Here is a 24899-nt window from a genome sequence, read left to right as displayed (position 1 = left end):
GCTCCGCACAGAGTAGGATCCAGGAAACGTGAGGCAGGGGAAAGAGAGGAGACGCTCCAATTGAAAACTCAGAAAGACATCACACCACTGCGGTCATGTGAAAGGGAATGATTAAACTATTGCTGATGATAAGGGTTAATGAAGTCAATACTGCTAATTACTATAGATGATTAACCAGGTAAACATCTTCTAATCAGGAAGTTACAGGAACAGCAACCCCCACTCAACCCGATAGCCAACTATCACTATGATAAGGGTGGCTGTGATGCGGCTGCTGCTGACTGCAATGCTAGATAAACGATCATCCAACTCATAAACAAAATCTGGATATTTCTGGTTAACAGTAAGGTGTCAATGGAGAAGATGAATTTGATGATGATAATCCATAGGGCTGCTGACAATAATAATAATGTGTATGCTCGACCCAAGCTTGATAAAATAAATTCAACTACTGACCCTGCTCCTACTCTGAAATAAAGAAACTTAGTCGAATCCCATACAAAATAACAATTTCTCCTTTTGTCACAAAATTCACTTTTGACAACCTTGTGCTCTCACTATATGAATTTTGTCATTGTAGGTTGACACATATGGTGAGGTCCACGTTATAATGTCAGTGTTTGATATGCAATTTGAGAGGATTCTGCTTCTTCAAAAAAGGTGATCTGCATCATTGCATTCTCGTCATACGTGGAACATTGCCGGCCACTGTTCAAAGAACTATGGGTCCTCACAGTCTTCAGTCAGTACCTGCTTACCTCATTAGTGCTTCTAAAAGAACAGCTTCATAAATTTCAAGTGAGAGGCCAACTTATGATTATTTTACTAGAAGACTTGATGATGTAGACCTGCCACAATTGCGATCGGCCAGATCACACAACAGTTTTCCAATTCGCCCCCTGAAAATATTCAACAGGCTCCAATTGTGTCTCCGTGAATTGGAAGATAACAATATTTTAAAATGTGCTTCAAGATAAACTCCTCAAACTTCCACTTGATCTATTCCTTGAGTGAAGATGAGATCAGTCGTTTTATTTGTCTCTTTGACATGCAATCTCGATAGTTTGTGTAATTTTTATGAACGTTTGTGTTTTTTAATTTATTTTGACGAAATCTATCCAGTGTAAAGACTGGTCATGGATGGAAAGAAAATTGAATTGAATGGTATTGCAATTTTTGTCTATCATTCAACAAAGCAGATAGCGCTATATCTTTGCTCTGCTGCCAGATCATCTTTCAACAATGTAGAACTGATAATTATTCAACAAAATATTCAATCTTGATTATGAAAATGCATTATGAAATCATTGAAAAATATAATTTATCGCTTGTTGAATAATCAACAGCTAAGCAATATCTCTCTCACTGCCAACACAACGTGGACCGCACTATACCTGGCGCATTGAAGTAACAGAGCAGCCGTAAAAATTCCTCGAGAGAAACACCAGTTTTGTTCATTTCCAGTCTAGAGTTTTCATGTTATTTTTTGTCTTGAAATTTATAACATCTTGGCAGTTGGCATATTTTATTTCCGCATTTCAGTTTTGGAATGTTGGTTTATGGATAAGGTGTGTTCATCCACAGTAATTTAAAGAGTAATACCACATCACCATTAAATCTTTTTATCTCCAAAGTCATAGCTAATTTCAATATTGAATAATTATTGATATTCAACGCTAAGCCGGTTGAAACTTATACGATTTTAGGCTATGTGTTACAAACTCTATCAGCTTACATCCAGTAGTGATTAATTTTTATATTTTGCCTTTCAATTTAGTAGTACACTTTTTGCAAAATGGCTTTAGCGGTAAACTCTAGATTTGCAGTGCTCAGTGTAGATGACGACGGTGATGTAAAAAAGTCTTCAAAGAAAAAAACAAACACGACTTCTACACAAAAAACCGATGCAAAGAAGAAAGAAGTAAAAAAACCATCAAGTGCTAAAGCGCAGGTAATTGTTTCATAAATTCAAATATTAATATAAGTGGATTGCACTTCAGTAGCTTATGTTGGGGTCAAAACATAATGGAGCGACAAAGGTGTAGTGTAACACTGGAGTGTTAAAAATAATGCATGTTTCTTAAAAAGATGTTCCTTTTTACCGTACATCCTGCTTTGCTATGCTCCGACACATTTGAATACATGCATTACCTTATAACATGCTCAGATATTTCATTTGCTAGCCTACACTCGTTCTACTATGTTTTGACCCCAATAACTTTCATGTGATTCTAACTAACACACACACCAAGCCGCAGGTGTAAGGTATATCGACAGAGAAGACCAAGATGAGTCTAGTCATGTAGCCTGCTTTGATAAAAAATTCTAAATTAAAATTAGATTTAAGAAACACAATAAGAATCCGTTCTAAATCTAATTTAAATTCACATTCTCCTATAATGAATTACAAAAATATTGTTGTCAATTTCAAACGATTGACTGAATTTCTATTCTACAAATTTTGTAAGTCTAAATGCTACCAGTTTACAGACCCCAATGTATCCCGTGATCCATATTTTAAAGTGCCCCCTATATTGTTACACATGAGTGTAATCTACTTTTTAAGTTTTATGTAAGCTATTTTTGAGTATAATGTCCCTTGATAATGGGAAGTTTAGCCGAAACTAGTATTGTCTAGGTGTACGTTATGTGCGAGGCTAGACTAGTATAGTACAGGATAGTGCAGAGAAAACGCATGTTTCTCGATTCGCTAGTACTCGGTGACGGGAGGGGGTATTGACCTGGGATAAATGTTAGCAGGCGGCACATACTATGCCTTTTCAGTCGCTATGGAACGTTGGAACATCATGTGTTTGCTGTTGAGCAGTTTTTTAGAAACATTGAATCTGTAGTCACAGTGCAACGTCTTTTCCGTCAATATTCTGACTCGATCCACATTTTCTGGAATACGAGCTGAACGGGGAAGACCAGGTGGTTCCTTTTTCATTACAGAACCAGTAGGCTACTTCTAAACGCTGCAACCCATCGGAGTACAGTATTTCTATCAGGCACTGCACTAAAATATTGACTAGAAGATGTTTCACTGTGACTACAGATTCATTGGAACTAAAAAAAAACTGCTCGATAGCGAACCTACGTTGTTGTACGTTCCAACGCTCCATAGCGACTGAAATGGCATAGTGTGGGCCGTCTGCCAACATTTGCTCCAGGTCAATACCTCTCCCGTCACCGAGTACTAGCGGTTCGAAAAACATGCGTTTCCTCTACACCAGCCAGTATAACCAGTCAAGTATAACAAACCGCTCAAGTTTTCTGAATTCCTCCATTCATGGATTATTTATATTAAACATATTCTTTCCAATTATCTAGCTAATCTCTTAATATTTCATACAAGAAAATTACATATATTTCTTCTAAAACACCATAACATTGTAAACATGATATTTTCTTTTTTTGCTTTTGCAGCCATCAACTGGAAATCAATCAACCAACAAAAATAAACCACCAAGACTAATAAGAAAAAGGCAAATGCCGATGCGAAACAATGGGAGTTATGGAAACAAAAAGATGAGGAGGTGAGGGTTCTATTTGTTCTTTAAATTTATGAAAAATCCAATCAACTAGAATAAAAGGGTCGGTTTCCATGCTCGGGACTCAGTCAAGTTCTAGACTTTAACAGCTGTAGTCAGAAAATTGGCTTTTCTAAACTGGGCGTAGTCGTAGTCCACGTTCAAATTAAATTTCGAAATTTAGAAAATTGAACACAAAAGAGAAAATAGTGTAAAATTTCAGCTATTTTGAATTATTTAGGAATGTTTCATTTCGTCGAAGAAAAACGTTTCCAATTATATAGCCTAAATGTGGAAATAAAGATTATCATAAAAACTACGCCTTCGCCTTGTTTCGGAAAGCCAATTTTCTGACTTTAGCTGTTCAAGTCTAGAACAAATCCCGAGCTCGGAACCAGCCCTACGGCCGACACCACTCTGCTAGCTCGAGACTGTTTTCATTAGCTAAGTAGTGGTAGAGTAGAGTGAGAAGCGATGGTGGTGGAAGGCAAGTGGTAGAGTACTATCCCACTCAATTCTATCAAAAAATTAGTGCTCTTCCATGAACGGGAGAGTTCACAAGATAGTTAGTACTTGCCCAGGGAACTCTACCATTAACTATACTAATGAAAACCAAGCTTAAGAGACTGGCAAGGGTCACCTACCAGCTGCGAAAACTTGAAGGCCCTAACTGGTGACTGCTTATTATGTTCTTTTCGAAAGCATTCTCAGCTATGGTTTGTTGCTCTGGGGGGGGGGACATGCTTCGGCTATTCATGACGTCTACCTGCTGCAGAAGAGGGCAATTCGAGCGGTGACTCTCAGTAGATACTTGGAGCAAATGAATAAATGACGAGCGAAGCTCGATGCCCCGATATTTTTACTTTCCTTGCCCTATTACCATAGGTAAGGAAAGTATTGCTTTCCGAAAAAATTGAGGTACCCCAATTTCTAAATTTCTATACGTTTCAAGGTCCCCCGAATCCAAAAAAGTGTGTGTGTGTGTGTGTGTGTGTGTGTTGTGTGTGTGTGTGTGTGTGTGTGTGTGTGTGTGTCTGTGAACACGATAACTCCATCCTAATTAACCGATTGACGTGAAATTTTAAACTTAAGGACCTTGAGGATCCGACAATAAGAAATTCAATAAAATTCAATCCAAGATGGCGGAAAAAATGGCGGATAATTACTAAAAAACAATGTTTTTCACGTTTAAAATAAATTAAAGTTGTTATTAATAACAAAATTATACAGACAAACATTTGATGGATTTCAGCCATCATTTTACGTATAAACAACCACTTCTCATATTCAATGGTAACTGCAGGAAAAATTTAATGTGAAATACGTGCGCAAAGTTCCTCTGCTGCACTCAAGAAACCATTCCGCCCTCGCCTACGGCTCGTGCGTAAACGTTTCTTTCGGTGCAGCAAACTGTCACTTTGCGCACTAGTTGCACAAATAACTATTTTCAATTATCTAGCTAATCTTTTAATATTTCATACAAGAAAATTACATATATTTCTTCTAAACAGCATAACATTGTAAAAATGATATTTTATTTTTTTGCGTTTGCAGCCATCAACTGGAAATCAATCAACCAACAAAAATAAAACCACTAAGACTAATAAAAAAAAGGCAAATGCCGATGAGAAACAATGGGAGTTATGGAAACAAAAAGATGAGGAGGTGAGGGTTCTATTTTGTTTTTTTCATTTATGAACAATCCAATCCTTGAATAAAAAGGGTCGGTTTCCGTGCTCGGGACGTAGAGCTGTAGTCAGAAAATTGGCTTTTCGAAACTGGGCGTAGTCCACGTTCAAATTGAATTTCGAAATCTAGAAAATTGAACACAAAAGAGAAAATAGTGTAGGCCTAAAGTTTCAGCTATTTTGAATTATTTAGGAATGTTTCATTTCGTCGAAGAAAAACGTTTTTAATTATATAAATGAGGAAATAAAGATTACCATAAAAACTACGCTTTCGCCTTGTTTCGGAAAGCCAATTTTCTGACTCTAGCTGTTCAAAGTCTAGAACTAAATCACGAGCTCAGAAACCGGCCCTACGGCCGACTCCACTCTGCTAGCTCGAGACTGTTTTCATTAGCGTAGTAGTGGTAGAGTAGAGTGAGAAGCGGTGGTGGTGGAAGGCAAGTGGTAGAGTACTATCCCACTCAATTCTATCAAAAAACTAGTACTCTTCCTTGAACGGTAGAGTTCACAAGATAGTTAGTACTTGCCCAGGGAACTCTTCCACTAACTCTACTAATGAAAACCTGGCTTAAGAGACTGGCAAGGGTCACCTACCAGCCGCGATAACTTGAAGGCCCTAACTTGTGACTGCTCATTATGTTCTTTTCGAAAGCATTCTCAGCTATGGTTTGCTGCTGGGGGGGGGGGCTACCTGCTGCAGAAGAGGGCAATTCGATTGGTGACTCTCAGTAGATACTTGGAGCAAATGAATAAATGACGAGCGAAGCTCGTTGCCCCGATATTTTTATATTATAGCTACACTTCAATAACTCGCAGATTTGCAGATATGTATTGGTAATCTCTATATATAAAAATGAATGTTTGTGTGTTAGTTTGTTCCCTATAGACTCGAAAAATACTTGACATAACGGCATGAAACTTTGGGAATATGTTGTGTGAATATTGGGGATGGTTTCTGACAAGAAATTTTAATAGGGGGGCTAATAATAATTATATTAATCCATTTTTCAGACCTATGTTTTCGAAATTGTCGGCCGAGCGGCTAACGTAGAACGGGAAGATCTTCATGATTCAAGATCATGTTGTGATAATATGATTTAGCATCTAAACTTACCAGCTGTAATAAACCCGTCACTTTGTGATAAAATTGTTTACAGGTATTAAAACGGCAGTTTTAAACACATAGGAAGTCCGTTTTTAGATGTAAATGAAAATATTAATTGTCAGATAAATTTCATGATTCACCAAATAAAGTCAAGTGTGACATGGGATACATTCACTTCTGGCGGTACGAAGTTCGCCGGGTAAGCTAGTAATAAAATAATATATTTATTTTTTTCAATTGTATATGTTTTTTTGAACTTAATTCACTTTTATTTCTAACAGATGGTGAATGGAAACTACGAGACCGAACTACACGAAGCGATCCTATTGTCGCAATTGGATTACGAGAAGAAAAAAGATGTTTATGCGGCGGCTGCCGCGCAGGCAAAAGAAGAAGAAAATAACAATAAGAACATCATGAAAAAAGAGAAAGAGAAGAAGCAGAAGAAGAATAAACCTATTACAATGTCACTGAATGAATTCAACAACCGGCTTGAACCAACTGTGAGTTTATCATATTTTTCTTCATCAGAATTCATGTATAAATCCTATTATATTAAGCGAGCAATTACATTTATTTATTTTTCCATATATTTATGTATGTCTAACAGATCTCGAAAACGGCTCTAACGATTTTCACAAAATTAGGAACATAGGTACTAGGTGTATGATATAAAAATTCAATTGCACATTGTCTCATCCCTGGGAAAGTTCGCTGAAGGACATTAAAAGGATAATATTATTATTTATCCTTAGAAAAACAGCTTATAATTTCGTCTCTGTCGATAGAAGTGAGTGAGTGAGTGCATGTGTGTGGGACTGAGACAAAATTATGACTCAGCTGTTGAACTATTGTAATCATTCAATCAGGTAGGCTACTCAGTGCCGGTTGCACCAAAGCCGGTAAAATTTTAATCCTGATTAATTCCGGGCGAACCAATCAGAGAAACCGTCTTTTTAAAATGGTTTTCTCTGATTTGTTTCACGTGAAATTAATGAGGATTAAAATTTAAGCGGCTTTTGTGCAAAATTCTGGGACTTTGTGAGAGAGAATTTTGCATTCCACTGGGAATCTCAATCTCAATCCACTGTGATAGAACCTTTTTGTATAAACTATAAATATATTATAATCTCCTCTTTCTTAATAAATTTTCTATGATTTTGATCACCAGAACGAAGCTCGGTCCCCCGATATTTGATTCATAATACTGGCATTGATCACATCATACGATCTTCGGTGAGTGAACGAGTTACACCCAAAACCGTCTCCCAAATTTATTTGAATAGAAAATTCCAAAATTAAGTTTATGCTCCCACTATTATAAAAATCAGTTTGATATCAATCCAAAATTATTTATTACTAGCAGGAAACCCGTGCTCCTGAAGGGACTATTTTAAAACTTGACAAACTGAAAACTTGACGTAATGAGATCTTGAAGAATTGAAAATAGGCCTATAATCATTTCCGGTTGATTGAGAATCTATTTGCAAAATGTCAAGTGTATCAGTCCAGTATTTGAGACGTGATGATGCGTCAAACATAATTTTCCTATCCCGTACGTGTATAAGCCAGTTCTTTCCTTTATTATAGTATAGATAAGCTCTTCAACTTGGTGCCAACCTAATAAAGTGACAGAACTCAAATCTTGTTCAGAAACATTCCTCAACTTGAAGCCAACCTGACAAAATTGGACTGGTTGTTAATTTAGTTGCCAATTTTAACTATAGTGAGGTCCACGTTATAATGGCAGTGAAGAAAGATAGGAGAAAAACGTTGCCAAGTCTCTCCATTTTGCCACAGTTGTACACAGCTGTTACTCAATTCATCCCATTAAATTTAATCTAATAATAATTATCATTCCCTTGATAAGATGATCAATTTAATTTCAATTTGATCAAGAAAATATATTTTTCATAATATGATTCGAAGATTTGCTTCCATAACTGAGATCAGATTTTTATTTTATACAAACCTGAAATGGCGGCTAATTTAAAAAGCTGTGATACAACAATCTGAATTTCAAAACAACAGAAATTGAGTTATTTGGTAGGTATTCTATTCCAATTTATTCTAAAAATAATAGAAAAATATAAATCCTATTTAAAAATAAGTAATTTTAATGGATTAATTCTGAAATAACTTTTCAATATTATTTATACCGGTACGAGTAGGTCTAAAACCTATACGGGTAGGCTAACTGAAGTATGGATGAAGTCTTGGATGGCTAGTTATCAACTTTTAAAATATCATTTCAGTTATTTAAATTTGTGTTTCTCATACGGTAATGTCTAAAAATTATTTAATTGTTCCAAAAATACATTTTAAATCAATTATACGACTTGTGTACTAAAGTATTTTGATAGGATGAAGAAAAAAAATGGCGGCTGAGATTGTTTGTCTACTTTTGTACAGTCACTGTCAAAAGTAGAAATAAAATATTCTGGAAAACAGACAACATTGCAAAGCTAGAGAGAGATAGCGCTATCGTATCTATTTTGTTGTATGATAGAAAAGGACAGCAACAGTATTGTCAATCCTTCAGTGCCATTATAACGTGGACCTCACTATATCTGTTTTGAAGAGGTAGTCTCTCTAGTCTATATTATAGCTCTATATTAACATATGGTAAATATAATAAAGGAAAGTATTATATTGTATATTAGAGATAAGAAAAGATTGAAGATTGAAAGTTTGTGTATTTTTTCAGCAGCCTCCAGAGTCGGGTGGTAAAGGGGATGCAAGCAATGCGGGCAATGCTGTTGAAGAGGCAGACCCACAGTTTTTCGATCGGGTCAAAGAAGACGCGAAAAAAGTTCTGAATCATGAGAAACAGGTGGAGAAAAGGAAGGCACGAGAGGTAGGAAAATATGAAATTTTAAAATAGAATAACTTATTCAAAAATATAGAATCACATTACTTGTAAAACTGCACAACCTAGAGAAAGATTAACGATTCGCATTGCGACTGTGGTGATATACTATAGTGAGGTCCACGTTATAATGGGCTGTGGAGGAAGATAGGAGAACAACGTTGCCGATCCTCTGTCTTGTCAATGCCTTCTATAGACGGTAGCTGATACAGGTTTATTGATGTAATATTGAATGTTCGTTCATTCTCGTTTAAAATAATCAATTATCCTATTATATTAAGCGAGCAATTTCTGTATTTATATATCTTGCTATTTGTATATCTGGTTATTTATGTTTCACGGATCTCGAAAACGGCTCTGACAATTTTCACGAAATTTGGAACATAGTAGGTTTATGATATAATATAAAGATTCGATTGCACTAGTTCTCATTCTCTGAAAAACTCGCTGAACGACATTAAAAGGCTAATCCATCCTTGGAAAACAGATGATTATTTCGTTCTCTCGATAACAGAAGATGCGTGTGCCTTTGTGGGAGAGAGACAGAATTATTTCCAGCTGTGTAATCATAATCAATCAGCGAGAAATTTTATCTAGCTAGACAATTTGATCGATTTGATCAACATAATCTGATTTGTTAACATGACATGATAATCCTCCTAAACTAGAGTATATAATAATTTTCAAAGTTGATCATTATTGGACAATTTTAAGTGATTATTGAGTGTTATTTTGCTATTCAATTTGGTTTGTATATAATCTATTTTTTTTTTTTTGTTTTCAAAAATGGTAAACTGGTTGGCCGCTATGGCTTCGTATCAAATGAGCGCTGCTATCCAGAGATTGTCAGTTTGGTGTAAGGGTAAGCATTCCTGACTGGCAATTGGGAGGTACCGGGTTCGATTCCCGGGCTGGCAACTAATTTTTGGCTAGTAGTTCTCATCGAATTTCCATCTAGCTGTTAACCCTGTTGTCAATGTCTGCAGTAGCAGAAGTCTTCGGGGTGATTTGCAGCATTTATTTGGGATTTTCGTTGAATAATAATTATAAATGTTTGAACAGTTTGAAATGTTTTAAATATTTTGACTAAAAATTGGTCCTGAATTGTAGTGTATAGAACATAACCTACTTTCTGGACTATTTATAGTGTATAAATCAAAATTCGGGAAAGAAACAGTTTTGGGCTGTGCCTGTTAGTACTTCCCCAATAATTTTAAAGAATTTTGTTCGGTTTATCAAAAGTCAATAAATAAATAACGAGCAAAGCTCGGTGCCCCGATATTATTTTATTAAGCAAGAAATTATATTTTTCAATAATTTATAAAATTGAAATTTAATATTTTGTTATTAATTATTAATTCTACATTGTTAAAAGACAATCTGGCAAAAGAGCAAAGCGAGAAAGAGATAGCGCTATCCGCTTTGTTGAATGATAGACAAAGATAGTAATACCATTGCTAATCAAACACTGCCATTATAACGTGGACCTGACTATAGAATAGAAATTTATTTGCACTTTTGAAATATATCACCAGAAAATGAAAATGATAAAACTCAAATAGTTTAAAAATTTGAAAAATACAAATAAAAAAAAAACTTGTTTTGTAAATTTTCTTGTAAAACTGCACAACCTGGACGCAGATTGACGATCTGCACTGCGACTGTGGTGAATGACCGAGCGAAGTGAGGTCTAAGATTCAAGTCGACGGTAAAAACCGATTTTAGAATGGTAAAAACCGCACATCGATATCTCAAACCGTTCAAAAGTTGTTCTCATCCAAAGATACTGATAAATCATCCATCTATCTATCATCTATACCGTACTATAATCAAGTAGAGAAGTGGCTTATACACGTACGGAAAATTATGTTTGACACATCATAAAGTCAAACTGGACCGGACGGATTAACTTGAAATTTTCCATGATTCTTAATGAACCGAGGATTGTTATAGGCCTATTTTCAATTCTTCAAGATTTCATTATGTCAAGTTTTCAGTTTATCATGTTCACAATAGACCCTTGCGGAGCATGACTTACATGCTAGTTTGAAATAACTAGTAGTTCTGTGAACAGTAGACCTCACGCAGTATTCTATTCTCATCCACAAGTACTTGATTGAAACTATAGACCTTATGGAAATACAGCAATAGACTGGCTTCTCCACACATCTGTGTAATCACTTGTCAGCTGATTTATGATGAATACCTCTATAGTCTGATTTTTACTCTAATATTGGCGTATGAAGGAGGCTCCTTTTTCCTTTTTATATTATCTTTGAAATGCAAAATTTCCAAAAACCTTGTATATACGTCGACGCGCAATCCAAAAAGAAACATACCTGTCAAATTTCATGGAAATCTATTACCGCGTTTCGCCGTAAATGCGCAACATATAAACATTTAAACATTAAGAGAAATGCCAAACTGTCGACATGAATCTTAGACCTCACTCAGCTCGGTCAATTATTATTATTATACAGTATTAATATCCCAGCAGTTGGTTAAAACTGCAATTTTTAATAAAAAATCATAAATCTCTGACGTTTTGTTTTGGCAGCCATTCGTGGACCAGGAAATAGCGCTGGCAAGACTAGAGGAGAGGTTGGAGCGTAAAGAGAAAGAGGTGACCAGTCTCCAGGAGGAGGTCACCCGATTGAAGGAGGAGCTGAAGACGGTGCGAGCCAGGAACAGAGACTTGTGCCTTATCATGAGTCAGGGAGAGAGTGAGTTGATCTGTGCTACAGTACAATATCATATAATATATTATATATCAATTTTGTTCTACAGAGTGCTCCTAAAATAGACCGACAAACTTAGTGACGTTTTTTACTTTCCTTGCCCTATTACCATAGGTAAGGAAAGTATTGCTTTCCAAAAAATCTAAGGTACCCCAATTTCATGTTTTCTATACGTTTCAAGGTCCCCTGAGTCCAAAAACATGATTTTTGGGTGTTGGTCTGTGTGTGTGTGTGTTCGTGTGTGTGTGTGTGTGTGTGTGTGTATCGTGTGTACACGATATCTCATCTCCCAGTTAACGGAACGACTTGAAATTTGGAACGTAAGGTCCTTACACTATAAGGATCCGACACGAACAAGTGTATAGAAACCAACTAAAATACACCCTTAGCTCAAAATTAACAATTTTCGAGTTGGAACAGTCTTCCTCCGAAGGTGCGATATTATATGAAACGTGCCCATTCATGCAGCGAACTTTTTCAAACTTTACACAGTTAAAGGTGCGATATTATATCGTGTCCCACGAAGAAGTTTACATGTTTAATTTTATATTAGGTTCCCATTCATGCAGGGAAAATTTCAGCTTCCTAACCTACGTTGAAACAAGATGGTGGCATATTGAAAACTTTACCAATTTGCTTCCTATAAAAACTACTTTTATGAGTTATTATCTGATTTGTTTACTTCGTTGCGGTAGTCTTGGCTCATTTGATGGTACCGGAAATGGATCAAGCAATCTTCCAACAAGATGGTGCTCCACCTCATTTCGCAAATCATGTCAAGCAATTACTAAATTACAAACATCATGGCCGTTGGATTGGTCGTGGAAGTGATTTTCTAGATTGGCCAACCCGATCACCAGATTTAACTGTTTGTGATTTCTTTTTATGGGTTACTTGAAGGAAAAAGTTTGTACCCATAGCTTCATTAATGATGAGGAACTAAAACGATCAATAGAAGAAGAACTTCTCCGGACACCGCGGAGTTGCTGTGGATGGATTTCAATTTGAATAATTTTGGACTTTTTTTCTAGTTTTTTCATATTGCCCTATTGAATCTAGACAGAGGATCGGCAACGTTGTTCTCATATCTTTCTCCACTGCCATTATAACGTGGACCTCACTAGACGATGAAATGATTGAAAACGCAGTTGAGTCAATTGCCAATTTCCACATTATTTGAATTTGCATCTTGAAGTGTTTCAAGTTGAAATCTGCCACTCTGGTTTATTTTGATGTTAAACGTTTTGTGCGATGTTCTGGGTTGTGTGAAAAATCTTATAAGAACTCTTCTTTTGTCCGATTGGGCAGAATTTATATCAGAAAGCACCCCTTTATTCTGTTATTCCTTCTTGGTCTATTCAAATCTATTTCTACCACCCGGGCCATATATTGCATGAGAAAATACAAACTAATAACATTACAGTTGTATTGAAAAACACAGATAGAAATTAATTATCAACCACTTTTGCCAAAATGTAATCTATATACAAGGTGTTTCAGAAGTAGTGTCTCGAAAATTTCAGAGTATTGTTCCTGGATAATAGGAGTCTACAAATGTCGTATTTTAAGTTTCCAAAACTCAGCGGTTATCCTCATAGCTGCCATTTTGTTTTTTCACTTAGGAATTTTTATCTCAAGAACGACATGTTGTATTGATATGGCATGAATATTTATGCTATAAAAACTCAACTTTAATAAATGAAATAAAAACTTTTTGATGTGAATTTTCACAATGGCGGCCATTTTAAATTTTTGATTCCAAAATTCACGAAAACCGATCACTTTACAGAAAATTTACAAGAGACAAGAAAGTTTGGACACTTGAAATACGACATTTGTAGTCTCCTGTCATCCAGGAACAATACCTTAAAATGTTCGACACTACTTCTGAAACACTCTGTATAATAAAGGGAAGAACTGGCTTATACACGTACGGGATAGGAAATTCAAGAATGACGCATCAACACGTCTGAACTACTCAATTGATTAACTTGAAATTTTGCATGTAGATTCTTAATTTACCAAAGATTTTTATAGGTCTATTTTTTTTCAAAAATTCATTAGGTCAAGTTTCCAATTAGACCCTTGCGGAGCACGGGTCTATAATACAAATTATTGACAATTTCTATTTGTGTTTTTCACAAACTAATGATATTAGTAGTCGGCAGGTTATTAGAATAGAATTAACATAGAGTGAGTCAAAAGTGAGAACTCGCTAACGCTCGTACGATTAAATAGCTATTTATGTATTAAGAGCGTAATGCGCGACTTTATCGCTCGCGCAAAACAGTTATCACGCTCCGCTTCGATAAAGAAGCATTACGCGCGAATTACATAAAAATTTTTTTCTACAAGTGCCCAAACCTGTTAAATTACTTATATCGGCGGAGTTACAATTACCGAATTTTTAGGTTAAGATCTGACTTTTTGGCGAGCTGCTTACTATCAGCAGATTAGGGAGCGTAAAGAAACTCTTCTGCGCATGCGCGAATGATTTGGAAGCGTAAAGTAAATTTACTGCGCATGCGCGGATGGTTAGCGAGCGAAAAAATAAATTCTTCTCAGAAATAAGCTGTTTTACGAGGAGAATTGAGTGTGTAAATTCTTTCTTTACGCGCAGTTGTAGAAAAATAATATTTCATACTCGAGTGATTTCAGATCAATTGAAATTAATTAATGAATGTGTTTGTAGTGAAAGATAAAGCGGAGGTGATAGTGGCGATGGAGCGGACTACCATGGTGAAGGATGAGCTGAGTGGGGAGGTGGAGAGACTGCACGCTCTCTTAGAGCAAGAGCGCTCCAAAGTGCGCGCTCTCTCTCAGCACAACGACAAAAACAAAACTAAGGTACCTTACTAACTCACTGTTCATAATAGCTATTTATGAAATAGAAATAGAAATATATTTATTAGCCGATAAATACTTAAAATAGTACAGTGGGCCATGTCACATATAAACATCTCAATATAAAAAATACAGGTTACAACATACCTATAAACATCAATCAATAATTATAACATAACAATTCTCGTAATTATATAAATATATCAGTCAGCTTGGAAGAAATTATTTATAATATCACAAGGGAGATAGAAGAACTCTCCAACACTGTACAGTGGGTTCTCTAAAAGCATCCTTTTCACTTTTGTTTTGAAAACAGATATACTCAGATTCCTGGAACACAGCGGTAATCTATTGAAAGCTCTTATTGATAGAACGTCAGATTGACACTGCAACTTTCTCAATCTTACATAGGGAACATCCAAATAATTACTCTGTCTAGTGTCGTGCCTATGCATTTCTGATCTACACTTCAAAGTATGCAACTCATTTTTTACTTTTATCAGAAGAAGCATAACATACAAACTGAACACTGTCATAATATGTTGTGATTTAAAAAGAGGACGACAATGAAATAAACCTATTATAACCGCATATAATAGCATAAACCTATTATGTATTAAGAGCGTAATGCGCGACTTTATCGCTCGCTCAAAACAGTTATCACGCGACGCGAAGCGGAGCGTGATAATTTTTCAAGAGCGATAAAGAAGCATTACGCACGAATTACATACAAAATTTTTTCTACAACTGCACAAACCTGTTGAATCACTTATATCTGGCGGAGTTTATAATAATTCGTCTACAATGATATCCATCACGGCTGTAGAATCGGTACAAATACCGACTTTTTAGGTTAAGATCTGACCGAGAGTGGTTTGTCTTTTGGCGAGCTGCTTATCATCAGCTGATTAGCGAGCGTAAAGAAACTCTTCTGCGCATGCGCGAATGATTTGCGAGCGTAAAGAAAATCTACTGCGCATGCGCAGATGGTTAGCGAGCGAAAAAGTAGATTCTCCTCAGAAATAAGCTGTTTTACGAGGAGAATTGAGTATGTAAATTCTTTCTTTACGCACAATTGTAGAAAAAAACTGTTCGAATGAGAATCGATATTGTAGAATTTTTCCATAATTGAAAGAATTATAGTTCTATATAAGTTCTATTTTTGTCACATCCACATCCATTAGGCTGTCACATCCATTACCTCGACTCAAATCGTACGACTTCAGTCGAGGATACTCCAGTCACAGTATACACACAGTATGGAAACTCGGCTAGTACCTTGGCACAAAAATCCGCCATCTTGTTAGGAAGTTCCGCATTGTAATAGTATTGATGGGAGGTTCGGATCACTTTACTGATCCGGATCAATTGGTCTCGTTCACTGACGCGAGCCAATCAGAAGACCAGGATTGGAACTTTCTAAGGTCACGTGACGTGTCTAGTATTTGTGCCATGTAAAAAGCATGGTTGGATAGGCGTTTGATTGACAGTTTCCATTCTGTATCTATTCTGTGCTCCAGTCTCTCGACCTTACGACTTTCTTGCTCATTGTCACTAGTTCAGTTTCATGCTACTCCATTTTCTAACTTACTTTATTAAAAATATACGATCTAATTCGTCACTGCTTAGCAGGTAACAAATTTTATAATAATTATTTTGAATATATTGTCTTATCTAGAATGATAAAACATCACTTTCATCAAAGATAAGCTCACTTTGTCACCTGGTCATATGGGACATATATATGAATCATATAAGCCCTGAGGATTTATATAAATTGAACTTATTAAAATATGTATTTGAACGACCATTAGATTTTCCAGTTACTCCTGAACATGGATATACAACTCGTGGTCAAGCCAGAGAGAAACTGTATGAGCCGAGATGTGTAACTGCATCTGCGGCTGGTCATGCAGCCTTTCAGGGTCCTCGTTTATTTAATGTTTTACCTTTCGATATTTCTAGAGAGTCCTCCTTATCGATTTTCTGTAGAAGGTCAAGACTGTATTTATCGGCTTCATAAATATGGCTTTCATTTTCGGCATTGACTGAGTTTATATTTATACCCCAAAATTATATTTTGGAGAGCAGAGAGTTCGTTCGTTAGAACTGTGAGTAAAGACCGGCTGTTCTGGTGAAAAGGATAGATTTTGCTCTTGTTTTATAATACAGTTTTCCTGTCGCAGTTCAGGCAGTTTAAAGAGAATTGTATTATTGAATAAGACGGGTTCTGTACCCATTTCATTAGATCAGTTATTTTGATTTTCAATTAATAATTAACGTCGCGTTTCAACCAGTGAATGCCAAAGGGGGAAGCCATCTTCAAAAGGTAGTTTTCTTCAAAAGAGTTTTCTTCTATATTTTCCATAACTACAGTATAAAGATTGTAACTTTAGCAGCAGCGAGTCGTTTCCCCATTAATTTCATTTTAATATTGTTTCCTTATAATAAAGTAATCTTGATTGTTTAAATGTAAATATATGTTAAATATTCATTAAATTATATAGTAGATTGTTCACCTTTTGTTTTATCTTTATAACCACCAAAACATATTACATATAATAGTTCTTTTCCCACCATCACATATTTGGTGAAGGCATTAGCTTACATAGTTGTTGAAGGCGTCTCATCTACTTTACAACTTTCATTAAAAATGCACGGTACTACGCATCTCAAGTCGAGGCTCGACTAACATGTCGAGTAGACGCTCGACTCAGTCTCACAGTCGCGGAGACTAGAGTCGACTGGTCTGAGTGTCACCATTTAAAAGCACATGCTGCGACTAGAGTCGCAGTCTCTTCTCGACTTGAGTCGCGTACGGCTCAACTCACACTTTTTTGCCGCCCTTTTGAATTCTATTAGATTGAACAGATGATGCCAAACTGATAATGTTTGTCAAGTTCCATTAAATTTGATATAGAATTCATGAGGAGGGCAAAAAATCGAACGTCAAAAATCGATTTTTGTGTAACATAGAAGGTATATTTTTAGATAGATCAGTTTAGACCTTCTACATTCTTCACCTGTATGGAGAATTTTTGTACTTCAAAGGACTCTTTCTTCCTAATGCCTGGTTTTCATTATTAGAGTAAGGCACGCCGCAAAGTAGACCCACGTTAATCCACGAAAAGCAAACTACGCCGTGGGATGTTTTGTAGACCATTGCTATAGAATTATTCATATTCAATCAGCTGATAAGTGGATTATTCATTGCATGTATTACACAGATGTCTGGAAAAGCCTAGCAACGGTTTACAAAACATCCCACGGAGTGGTTTGCTTTTCGTGGATTAGCGTGGGACTACTTTGCGGCGGGCCTTAGTGGTAGAGTTCCCTGGGCAAGTACTAACTACCTTGTGAACTCTTCCAATGAAAACGTTCATGGTAGAGTACTAGTTTTTAGTAGAGTAGAGTGGGATAGTACTTTACCACTTGCCTTCCCCCTCCACCGCTTCTCACTCTACTCTACCATTACTATGCAGATGAAAACAGTCTCGAGCTAGTAGAGTAGAGTCGTGACGTAGGCTGTCAAATTTAATAAGTATTGTTATTTATTAAAAAATTTAATTTATTTGCCAAATAATTTTACAGACATATCCACAACCACAAAATAATAAAGTTAACACAAGTACAAAATTTTAGAAGTATATAGTACAATAAAATTAACAATATTATGTGATAATATTAAGCAAAGTAATAATAACATTTTTTATTAATAAAAAAGTGTTAATAAGTGTTTAAGTGTTAATTTATTAAAAAGTATTGATATTTTAAGGTTAGTTCTGTTCACTAGACACACACTTTACCTACTCTTCTCAATTGTAGTGAAAACAGTTACTCGACCAAGTAAGTAGAGTAGAGTTAGCTCGATAGAGTTAGTATGCCAGTTACTCGGCCACTAACTCTACTAGTGAAAACCAGGCTTAAGGTAGAAAAGCAATTTTGTCCCCAGATGTACTTGTGAATATTAATCATTGTCCCGCGTTTTAAGCTGCGTTTACACCAAAGTTATTAACAAAATGTTTATTTTTCCGTCCTTATAGATTCAGATTTAACATAACTCATCATACACATGATGAACATAAGTGTTTGTCAAGTTCCGTTCAAATCAAATCAAATCAAAATTGTTTATTGTCATTACAAAACAAATTGTGTAACAAGGTCAGGTACATTTGCAATTCATAACATTCTTCATTCATCAATACATGAATAAGTATGGTAACGTTTTGTAACACTAACAATAATAATAGTAATAACAAATCAACAATATAAAAACAGGACAACAACAATAATATTCTATATGTCTATAGATGTGTTATCGAGTGTCAAAAATTCTACAAACTCATTAACACTATAGACACAAAGCTCACACAACATATATATTCAATATATTCAATCTAATAGAATCTATAAGAACGGAGAAATAAACATTCTGTTAATAACTTTGGTGTAAACGCAGCTTATTTGTTAATAACTTTGGTGCAAACCCAGCTTTAGCATGGTTTTTTACAATCTATATTATTCTATGACTTGTTTGTATAATTTGTTTTTGGTTTTCAGGGCAAGAAGCGTACGGCCAGTGAGAATAACTAGTAATTGAGTGCATTAAAATGATGAGTGACATTAAAATCAAAAGTAATATGTGAACTGAGTAAGGTAAAGTGGAAAATATAAAAAGCATGAAAATGCAAATGAGTGGTAATATTTGCATCAATGTCCAATATTGAGAAGCCTATCATTTCTATTTTTGTATGATGTATCGTATCCTACTTATATAGACTGAGTGTGTAATGTGTACATTAGTTAAAGAGCAACTTTTACTCCAACATTTATCACGTACGTTTATAGTAAATGAATGATATTTTATATTATTTTTCTATGTTGGGAATGGAACCTAAAGCTAGCTAAACACACATCGATTCTTGTTCGTAGGATATTTTGCCGTCCTTATAAATCCTATTAGATTGAACAGATTATGTTTGTCAAGTGCCGTTTAATCTGATAGAATTAATAAGAACGGCAAAATATCGTACAATGTGTGTGTGTTTGTGTGCAGAGCTTACATCAAGGGGACTTCATCCAAGCGAAAAACCAATTTACCGAATGTAATTTTCCCCAAAGTCTAAGTGCCGGTTGCAAAAAAGCCGGTTAAATTTTAACCATGATTAATTCCACGAAAGCCAATCAGAGGAGCCGTCTTTTCAAAAACATTTTCTCTGCTTGGTTCTCGTAAGGTTAAAATTCAACCGGCATTTGTGCAACCGAGCCTATCAGTTTTGTTTTGGGGTGAATTATTGATTTTTCAATCTCTGGAATAGATCAAACAATTTAGGAAACCATTTCAGACGGTCATCATATTGTTGACTAATTGCTCGACTGCTTGTGGAAAAAACAAAAATTTCCATTGATATATTTAATAATTCTAGTATTTTTTATCGTAACACCATACAATCATGGGTACTTGGAATATCTTAAATTAATCTCTTTTGAAATATTTTCTCTATATTGGAGAGCAAGAAGTAGAAGAAGAAGAAGAGAGTGGGTTGTCTTCAAAGTGGGTTGTCCACTTGTAAATTACATGCTCTTGGTATTCATTTTACGTTCATAGTGTATTTTAGTGGTTATTTTTAGTGCATTTTTTTGTTCTTCTGTTTGTGAAGATTTATCCTTGAGTTTCAGCTATTATGCCAGAGAGAGAGAGATTGAATGAGGATGGTGATTTGAAGATACTGAATTGAAATTAGTTGGGAATGGAAAAAAGAAAAAGAGAGTATGCTAGTCTGGATGGTGGATAAAAAAGTGAAGTAGCTCTCTTTTGAAACGATAGCTCTTCAATTTTATGATAACTCTATTAGTCTCATACAAGAAAACTTGTTAAATCTCTTGCAAAAATACAAGTATGTACTGTACTGATAACTTAAGATTTAGTTGACTGTAATATTATTTTTACAGCCTTCTTGTTATAAACACAAGTTTTCCTTCTTGCACTAATGAACTATTCTTATCAAATCAAGAGCAAAACCAATTTCAAATATTGGGTTTTCTTTTTCAGTTACATTTATATCTTCAGTGTACAAGTATGTACTGTACTGATAACTTAAGATTTAGTTGATTGTAATATTATTTTTACAGCCTTCTTGTTATTAATTCAAATTTTCCTTCTTGCACTAATGAACTATTCTTATCAAATCAAGAGCAAAACCAATTTTAAATTATGGGTTTTCTTTTTCAGTTTCATTTATATCTTTAGTATCAATTCACTATTATAATATACAAAATATATGGTGTTTCAAAAAGGATGACCCAATTTTAAACAGTTATATTTATTTTAAAAAATTGTGCACACAAACCAATTTTACATCAAATTACTCACAGAAGTATCGAGTCTATGATGTATTATAAGTGTTCTATGTGCCCTCCTTTTGAAGCTCGGACTACATCTAGACGGTAGCCAAATTCATCCCAGACTGTTCGCAAGATGTCTTCTCGGACTGTAGCTACTGCATCAGTTATCCTGGTTTTTAGCTCTTCAATTTCAAGTGTTAAGGGGGAAACATAAACACGATATTTAACGTTGTTCTTTTCTTAGCACTTGAAATTGAGAAGCTAAAAACCAGGATAACTGATGCAGTAGCTACAGTCCAGTAGACAGACATGTTGCGAATAGTCTGGGTTGAATTTGGCTACCGTCTAGATGTCGTCCGAGCTTCAAAAGGAGGGCATATAGAACACTCTTATAAACATCATAAACTTGATACTTCTGTGAGTAATTTGATAATTTAAAATTGGTTTGTTTGCAACATATTATTTAAAATAAATTTAACTGGGTCATCCTTTTTGAAACACCATATATATAACATGGAGTTCTGTTATAGAATAAGAAAACTTGATGGATTATTGCTGTTAATTATTCATCTTTTATTGTTTTTGAAGTTATGATAGTATTGATTTTGTTTACTAGAGGAAGTTTACTGTAAATCATGGTGTTATCAATAATGATGTTGAAGACTTTTGAATTTTTACTGTTTGAATGATTTATATACGAGTATATTTTGTTAATGCTGAATAAAACTTCAAGTTCCATGATCATTTGTTTTGTCATTATTTATAACCTTAGGGTGTGATCATATTTAATGCATATACAGTTTATAACGGTACATTTCGGCACAAATAAAATTCATTCATTGAAATGGATTATTAGGTCTCATTTAAGGAAACCAGAAACGTTTATCATCAATGGTATCATCAGTCGACAATAAAGATAAGGTGATAACGACTATAAAGGCTAAGATTTTTGGTAACAATTCGAAATGGTTTTTCAATAATTTTTCAATTATTTAATAAAAATAGTAATATTGTATTTGAGGCTAAGTTCTTTGTAAATAACGCTTGTTGGCAATATCAACAACGGTCAAGCTGTACATCTGCAATTCAGTCAGATAATTGCAAGTAACTTTCAAGCAAGATAATAATTGCAAGTAAACAATATTTGTTAAAACGAGGACAAAAAGGGTTTTGTAGATTCTAGCATGCAAAATAAAGGACATAAACGTTTAAAAGCATATCTAAGTATTTATTGTGTATATATGAGCAAATAAAAATCATGAAAACATAATAAATATAAAAGGAAATGGGATCCAGTTTTATTAGGCGTATTAATACAATAGCACATTTTGTACAAAAATCTGGTGATGTACCAATCAGAATTCAGTATTTGGTAGGCGCTAAAAATAAATATTTCAAAAAGTCACCACATGGTCTTTTTGAAATTATAATAATTGTAAATTGCATGTGTGTTTGTTACTAGCATATGATAAAATTAAAGTGTAAATATATTCATATATAACTTATTAATATGCCTTTGTATTGCAAACTATTTGACAGTATCAAATTGCGTCATTGTGGATTTGTTGAAATCCACCAATAGGAGAAGCTATTCAAATTTTATATAAATTTAGAAATAGGAAGTATCATCGAAAATGAATAAGGGAGGATCAACTGCCCACTTGCTTGCCAGAGATCGACCGGGACGCCAACCAATGTGAGAGCATTAGACTGAATCCCTTATAATAATTAATTTTTATTTTTTGCCAAAGTTTAAATTTTAAATGTTCCTATTTAACAGTCAATATAACTGGGTGAAGTCGCTCTATGACATGAGTTATTAATTTAACTATTTCCATTGGAAAAGACGACAGCAGCCCACCAGGAAAAAGGCATAGGACACATGAGGCGAATCTATGCCACATCTTTAAATTTGTGAAAAATCGACGCACATGAGTTACAAAATTAATTTTAGAGGGCCCTCAGTGCAACGAGTTATAGAAATTTCATAAAAGCTAGCTCCTCGAAGGTTACATTTAAAAATCAAGCTTGATTTAAACTTATATGCGCAAGTAGTTATAAATAAGGGAAAAGTCTTATTGAGAACATTGATGAGAATTAAATATTTGAGTAACTATCACTATTGAAATTATTATATATGCTCACTTAATGTATTTAAATATCAGTATTATTTTAAAAAGAATTACCAGAAGCTCAAGTTCCTAAGATAAATTATTTTATCTAAATTCCACTGATGGCCGAACTCATACCTTGAGGATTAATATTAAAATTTTTTGATATTTTTGGAATACGGAATTATAAATTCTTATTCAATGAGCGAAATTAAGTCGAATGATTGAGCTATATAAATCTATAATATATGCTGATAGAAATATTATGAAAATTATTAATCAATGCTAGTAAGCATAATAAGAGTTTTAATTGAGCCATCTGTGATATTTTTCTTTCATATTTTCTCATATTGTTTTTATATTTTAATATGTTTTATTTGTTGAATGGTGTACCTCTCATTTTCATACTGGTCTTCATGCATGACCAATCTTGTACAAGTATTTTTTATTATTATTGACAAATTAATAAAATTATCAACCAACTACATTATTCACCGAATGTGTTGGACAAATCAGCGATATACAGTGTTGATCATTAAATCTTCAATATATATTACATTCTCAAGATTTGTTTAAATGGTTCAACCTAATTACTGAAATCAAATTGACTGAAACACAGGGTCATAGAATTAAGCCGAAGCAGTACTACAAGTCATAGAAAGTATAAGGAATTCTAACTAAAATACCATCGTTGATCACACTCTGTATTATCTCACACTGCTGACCCCTTTGTCAGATGGCAGCGAGTCGGTAGGTACCATATTGTCTTGTGCAATATTTGGAATCCTTATATTTGTCCACCTCTTCAGCATCTATAATTGTGGGGTCAATTGGAGTGGCAGTAAGGATTGCCGATTGGTAAAGCAGCAGCAGTTTGCAGCAATTGACTGCAGAATTTTATATAGAGCTGGTAAGAACCATAAGGTATTTCTATTTCAGCAGTCGCAATAAATATAAAAAATATTCAAATCTCATTTGCTCTACCGACTACTGCCAGCTGGACACATATAAGTCAACAGTGACATTATTATAAACATGTCACAATCAACGTGAGGCTTATATATTATATGTACAAGTCAATACGGCTTTACAAGGTTTGGTAATAATAATGGAAACAGCTCATAGCCTAGTCAATAAAGGTTTTTTGATCCAAAAATTAAATAAAAGCTGAATCTCGTACCATGGATTGAACCCTCCCAGAGGGTCATTCTCCCAAAATCCACTTGGAGCTTTCCCCCCCAGCCCCCCTCAAAATTGAAAAATGCAGGTAATCACTGGAAATCATTTATCTCTGTAACTATTGATCGGAAACAGTTATGTTATATGTCATTCGATTCGTTACATTATGGACTACAATATTAGTTCTATTCATTTTTTCAATAAAACAAACAGTTTTATTGATAAAATAATATATATTTAAAAATTTAGGGGTTCTGCAATTGGAAATTCTTTGTTTTCTCCGATCAACATAGAAGAAAGTAATTTGAAAGAAAATGAGTCAAATAATTAATGTAGCCACTCTCATTGCGAACCCATTGATGTATATTGTTATGTATTTGTGATTCGATTTGACGCCGTGGAAGGGGAAACAGCCGACGCGGTACGGCGCCGCTGACTCTCTTTTCTATAGTAAACATGACCATTAATGGAAAAATAATCTATCATATGT

The 24899-nt window shown here is 34.7% G+C and overlaps 1 protein-coding gene across 2 annotated transcripts; it reads left to right on the top strand.

Annotated features, from left to right (window-relative positions):
* Positions 1-1405: 1405 nt before the first annotated feature.
* Positions 1406-20567, top strand: LOC111061101 (G kinase-anchoring protein 1-like). Of its 2 annotated transcripts, none has more exons than XM_039435203.1 (7): positions 1406-1951; positions 5085-5195; positions 6605-6826; positions 9031-9180; positions 11750-11915; positions 14623-14777; positions 19335-20567. In XM_039435203.1, exons 1-7 carry the CDS (start codon positions 1796-1798, stop codon positions 19365-19367), a joined length of 993 nt encoding a protein of 330 aa, XP_039291137.1. In that variant the 5' UTR covers positions 1406-1795; the 3' UTR covers positions 19368-20567. The 2 variants fall into 2 exon arrangements, with proteins under 2 accessions (XP_039291137.1, XP_039291138.1); XM_039435204.1 differs by having other exon boundaries at positions 1492-1951; positions 9034-9180; positions 19335-19438.
* Positions 20568-24899: the final 4332 nt, after the last annotated feature.

The sequence above is a fragment of the Nilaparvata lugens genome, chromosome 9, assembly GCF_014356525.2.
Source record: "Nilaparvata lugens isolate BPH chromosome 9, ASM1435652v1, whole genome shotgun sequence".
In the NCBI taxonomy this organism is placed as follows: domain Eukaryota; kingdom Metazoa; phylum Arthropoda; class Insecta; order Hemiptera; family Delphacidae; genus Nilaparvata; species Nilaparvata lugens.
Note: the sequence above shows the minus strand (reverse complement) of the source record. Positions and strands in the feature narration are given on the sequence as shown.